The sequence below is a fragment of the Rhagoletis pomonella genome, unplaced genomic scaffold (genome assembly GCF_013731165.1).
Source record: "Rhagoletis pomonella isolate Grant_MI unplaced genomic scaffold, Rhpom_1.0 Rhpom_scaffold_00002, whole genome shotgun sequence".
Taxonomy (NCBI): domain Eukaryota; kingdom Metazoa; phylum Arthropoda; class Insecta; order Diptera; family Tephritidae; genus Rhagoletis; species Rhagoletis pomonella.
In genome coordinates this window covers 82,213,373-82,219,473 of record NW_023458556.1, presented here as the reverse complement: position 1 = coordinate 82,219,473, position 6,101 = coordinate 82,213,373, and the positions used below count along the sequence as shown (strand labels likewise).

At 38.0% G+C, this 6,101-nt stretch overlaps 1 protein-coding gene across 1 annotated transcript; it reads left to right on the top strand.

The window, feature by feature from the left end:
* Positions 1-275: 275 nt before the first annotated feature.
* On the top strand, positions 276-1,154 carry LOC118734121 (26S proteasome non-ATPase regulatory subunit 5-like). Its single transcript, XM_036463833.1, has 2 exons — positions 276-599; positions 676-1,154. The coding sequence occupies exons 1-2, from the start codon at positions 595-597 to the stop codon at positions 1,034-1,036; spliced, it is 366 nt and encodes a 121-aa protein (XP_036319726.1). The 5' UTR covers positions 276-594; the 3' UTR covers positions 1,037-1,154.
* The last annotated feature ends 4,947 nt before the right edge of the window (positions 1,155-6,101 follow it).

The following is a 6,101-nucleotide window of genomic DNA, read 5'->3' as shown; positions in this document are numbered from 1 at the left end:
TTTATAGAAAATTTTATTACCTTTTAAAAGCTTCAAACCGTTTTGGAATTGCTTAATTCGTATATATATATGATGAAGTGGACCCAATTTTTTTTTTTTTGCAAAAACGGTAAATTGCAAATATCTCAAAAACGGTACCATAGAATTAAAAATAACATTGATTTTCGGAATCAGGGGGTGATTTTACATAAGAATTTCATAACGGCGTTTCTGGTAAAGAGAAAAAGTTGAAATTTGTGGTCCAGTGTTATTTGTGGTACTTTAAGTACAAAGGTATTTAGGTGTGCCCATCACTGCAAGAGTTAATTGATAGAAGTGGTTTTCCATTTGCGTTTTCTGACCATTGCAGAGTTTTGCGGAAATACACTTTTGAAGAACTTTTTTGTTAAATAACCGAACGTTTTAAATTAGGGACACTTGAAAATTTGTTTTCAGCGAATCTTACACAATCAAAGAAGGGAAAATTGCTTTTGGACCAAATATATCCAGCGCTAATAAAAGAAATACTTGAAGAAATCACTTCATATTTAAAGAATCTCTCAACAGATTTAAAAAATCGGGCATTCAGCACGTTAGAAATAGTTTTTTCGACAGATGGAGTAAATGACAAAGAAATAGAGTAATTCAATCATATTTTAATTGCGAATCTTTTTTATTTTCCTATTTTTATTCCAGAGAAATGCTGCGGAAATGGTTCAGTTATTTATCCGGCGCCGAAAACATGCAGTTTTTGATGGATTTCTGCCGCAATCCGTTTCCAGATATCAAAGTTGCGTGTCTAAGCTTTATCAAATCTGTTTGTCTCCATAGATGGGGCATTGTAGCGCTCAAAGGCACAGCCGGATTTGTTGAGTATTTACTGGATCGGAAAATTGAGTTTGATAAGGAGGCGAAGTACAAGAAGTTCGAATTAATTAGTCTATTGGCAAATAGCGATGTTTTCGATATCCAAATTAAACTTCAATTACGAACTTATGTCAACGAAGGACCTTACTTTAGACAAAGCATAATGGACATTGCTACTGAAGGCAATTAATATAGTAATCTCTGTAATTCTTCTAACCCTAGATATGCATTTGTATATCATAATCAATATTTCGACTGTAAGCGAAACATTTTCAAATTTTATCAACAAAACTGACACGAGAACTTCAGTTATGGGTTACAAAATTTTTTTATTACCATCGCAGAATAGACTTGTAATTATAACACACGATACTCGTAAGTATTAGATTAATCAATTCCGAATTATTAATATCTGTAAAAGTGTCCGGAAACGGAGAGAATTGCTGGTGAAATCGGATTCTTCATCCGTCTAATGATTATAAAATGCTGATAAAGCGCTTTCGTTCTGCATTTCACAGATTACATAAGTAATGATAGCGAAAACTGAAGTGGGAGACAATAGTCCTTCGTACTGATCACAAGTACATATCGAAAGAGATTTATAAAATCTTTAGTTTGAAACTATCTTTGCTTAAGCTTGCAACCTTTTCTAAAAGCCATACAGATCTAACTAAGTGTATAGCATATTATAAGAGAAGGTATTATTGGTGAAGGTCCATGGTGAAATAATAATAAGGTGTTGTCACTTAGGGGGTGGTTGTTGTAATTTTGGCTTTTTTGGCATACCAGCGTTACAGTAATGCCCACTCTATTTATTCCAATTTCATTTCTGGGCAAAATGGAACAAAAAATGGAGCAGAAAATTTTGTGAAAAAATTTGCGCAGGTATCACTGTTTCTTTGTTTCGCTTTTGCTTTGACCTTTTGTTTCAAATTAATTGGAAAATTTGAGCGATAATTTCCAACAACTGTGATTTTGTAAGTAAATTTTTGGTAAAATATATACTATATGTTGAAGAAATCGCTTTATTAAGTTCTGCATACGTATAAATTGATATGGCAGCCCTGTTATACTTTACTAAATTTTCTCTGTACATTTTATTCAGAATTTCCTTTTTCTCGTCTGTCCTTCCTTCTGTTCCTTTTTGGCTCGGGTTTGAACTTCCGGCTCTAAGATTTAGCGACCACAAAGTTATTCTACTTATACTATTGTTAATTCAATAGATATCAAAACTGAATTTCAAGATCCGCGTTTTATTCATTCAACAATCGGAAAAGGTTATGGACCCAGTTTGCCACGGCCAAAACATTGTACACTTTTGACATCGCGTATGGAGAAATTTCCCTCAATAGCGCAGAATACGTTGAGCACTGATTCAGCAATTGTGGACGAAACCGCGGAGTTTTGTGAATCTATTGAAATTATAGAACTTGATTCAACATTAAATATTGCTGAGTCTGAAGCAAAGGTAAGCATGTCAGAATCCAAGACGTATCAGATTCACCGCTTCAATGGACAAAACTACGAGCTGTGGCGTCGCCAAATGGAAATTTATATGGCGGAAAACAAACTAAAGAAATACATATTGGGCACTGAAACCAGAACTACGTCAAACGCGTTGGTATGGGATGAGAAAGATGCTGAGTCTCAGGCATTTTTAATGAGGGGAATCGAGTTAGACCAATTGAAGTATTTGACTGACTGTGGAACGGCAGCGCAAATGTGGTCCAGACTTCAAGCTGTCCACTCTGAAAAAAGCGATCAATCAGCCCAAGTACTGTTGGAAAAGTTTATTAACTGCAAGATGGGAGAAGAGGAGACCATGATCGACTACATCGCAACAGTAACGTCGCTTGCACAACGTTTAAGAGACAGGAATCTTGAGCAGGAAGAGCCGATGATAATAGCAAAAATTTTAAGTAGTCTTCCAGCGAAATATGATCATGTTCGCACTGCCTGGTATGCCGTTCCAAAAGACGCACAAAAGGTTGAAAAATTGACTGAGCATTTATTTAATGAGGAGGCGCTAATCAATTTACGCGTAGGTGACACGCAAAGTGGTGTGTACAAATCAGTCTACGTGGCAAAATCAATCAAAGGCAACAATACCATCACAAAGCGTAAAGGGAAATGCAACTACTGTCAAAAAGATGGTCATTGGGCCAGATAATGTCGTAAAAAGCAAACAGACGAACAAGTCAAGCGTGAAGCCAATGGACATTCATTTGTTCTACGAAAGGAGCCAAACGTCAAAAGGCCGAAATCAGCTGATGCTGATAATTCACAGTTGTTTATTTTGCACAAATCGACTGAATCGCAAAGCAAAAACCTAAATGTATTCTACGCCGATTCTGGAGCTACGGATCACGTGTCTTTTCAGAGGGAGCTATTCTTTAACTATTCTGAGTTACCGGATGCAGTATTCCACTTACGAGTTAGAGATGGCCGCAAACTGAAAGTTGTTGGAAAAGGAGACATAAAAGTAAGAGTTTCTGTTGGATTCCAAACTGCATACACAATAAGGGACGTTTTACTGGTTCCTGATTTGGACAAAAATTTTATATCAATATCTAAAGCGACGAAATCGATGGACGTCAAGTTTGAGAAAGGCACAGGGCGAGTGCTCTTCATGAAGCAAAATAAAGCAGTTGTCGAGGGTAATGAAGAAAGTGGATTATATAAATTAAATTTGAGGCCAATAGCAGCTAACTACGCAAGTGTTAATGTACTTTGTTCTGAGCCAATCAAACTTTGGCACGAACGTTTGGGACATGTAAATTTTAAAACACTTCAAGAAAGGAGTAACAAAAGCATCGTTTCAGACTTAAAAATTGCAGATACCTCAGGCGAAATGCCATTTTGTAAAGGTTGCACAAATGGCAAACAACATCGTCAATCATTTCCGAAGACTGGCGCAAATAGGGCAAAATTACCTGGGGAGACCTTCCATGTGGACCTGTGTGGAAAAATGAGCACCCCATCCATTGGGGGCGCAAACTATTTTATGCTTTTAAAGGATGAGCACTCCAGATATTGCTTTGTTTATTCTATTAAAAGTAAAACTGAAGTGCAAGAAAAACTGATGCACTTCGTGGCTGAAGTGCAAGCCGATGGTCATAAAATAAAAAGATTACGCTCAGACGGAGGATTCGAGTTTTGCAATGATGATGTGCGCAAATTTCTATTGCAACATAGTATCAAGCATGAAGTAAGTACTCCTAGAGCACCAGAACAGAATGGGTTCATACCACGGCAAAATCGGACAGTGGTTGAATGCGCGAAAGCCATGCTGCATGAGAGGGAGCTGCCTCTGTATTTATGGGCAGAAGCGACAAACACTGCAGTGTACTTAAGAAATCAAACAGCGACTGAAGTTTTGGATGGAATCACTCCTTATGAAAAATGGTTCGGTAAGAGACCATCGGTCAAGTATTTACGAATATTCGGCTCTGATGCATACGTTTTCGTAGCTAAAGAGCAGCGCACAAAATGGGAGAAAAACGCAATCAAATATGTAATGGTTGGATATAATGACCAAAGCAAGGCTTATAGGGTGTTTGATTCGCGCGCCAGAAGAGTTTTTATTCGCAGAGATGTTCAATTTGACGAGTACAATGAGTACAGTGAACCAATGCAAAGTGGGGTTGACGATAAAGCAGTAGTAAGCAATGACGAAGAAATGCAATCTGCATCAGCGAATGATTGTACGAGGAAACTGAAAAAGAAATACGAAAATTACAGAGAGGCGTACGAAACGAGGAGTGCAAGTAAGCAAAAGGAGAGTGCTGGTGAGCAACAAATCGATGCTGAAGTTCACACAGTGCAGTTCGAACCTTCGAGTTTAGAAGAGGCACTAGAGAGCGAAGACAGTGTGAAATGGGCAGCAGCAGTTAATGACGAATTAAATGCTCTGCAGAAAAATGAAACTTGGACACTCGTCGAACGCACTGACGATATGCATGTGTTGACTAACCGATGGATTTTTAAATGGAAATATGACTCGAGGGGCTAAATAGAAAAATATAAAGCTAGGCTAGTTGTTAGAGGCTGTTCACAAATTCGCTGGGTAGATTACACGGAAGTGTTTTCGCCAGTTCGATATGAGTCGGTAAGAACAGTACTATCTATTGCAGCGGCGAAAAACATGCAAATTATTCAATTTGACGTTAAGACAGGTTTCCTACATGGCCACATACAAGAAAACATCTATATGGAGCAGCCATATGGATATCGACAAAATGACAAAGTGTGTAAACTGCAAAAGAGCTTGTATGGTTTAAAGCAAGCTTCCAGACAGTGGAATAAACGCATAGTAGATTTTTTGCTGAACTTCGGATTTGAGCAAGCTTCGGCTGATGCGGGTGTATTTACGTATCAACACTATGTACCTTGCATTGTATGTAGACGATGGACTTATATGCGCTAACCATCGTTGTCTAATTGAAAGCCTCTTAGAAAAACTTCACTCTGAGTTTGAGATTACTCACAAAATGGCTGAGTATTTTGTTGGAATGCAAATGAAGTTCGACATAAAAGAGCAAAAACTTTTCATTTTTCAAAATATGTATTGTTCAAAACTTTTGGAGCGTTTTAATCATTCTAATTGTTTTGCAGTTTCAACACCTGTGAAGTATCGAGAGGCCATTGGTTCAGTGATGTATCTGATGGTGTGCACACGATCGGACATAGCATACGTAGTTGGTTTATTGAGTCGATATGTTGAAAATCCGTCTGAAGCTCATTGGCAGGGAGTGAAACGTTTTTTAAATACCTCAAAGGCACTTTAAATCACGGCATATCTTTTTTAATAAACTCCAGTAATACTGCACTTGTCACGTATTGCGATGCGGATTGGGGGAATGATGTTGACACTCGTCGGAAAATTTCTGGTTGGATAGCTTTCATTAACGATGGTCCTGTTGCCTGGAGCTCACGAAGACAAAGCGTGACTGCAACGTCTACCACTGAAGCAGAGTTTATTGCTATATGTGCAGCAACGAAAGCAGTTGTATGGCTCCGAAAATTAGCGAAAGCAATTAACTGTGAGCAAATAGGTGCTACGCCTTTAAAGTGCGATAATCAAAAGGCAATTGAGTTAGTGAAAACTCCTAAATCATCTAAACGTACTAAGCATGTAGATATACAATATTTTTATTCATGTGATATGCAAACAATAGGTGAAATTGATGTTCAGTTTGTGGAAAGTAGCAAACAGCTGGCGGATGCTCTCACCAAGGCTCTCAGCAGAGACAAGT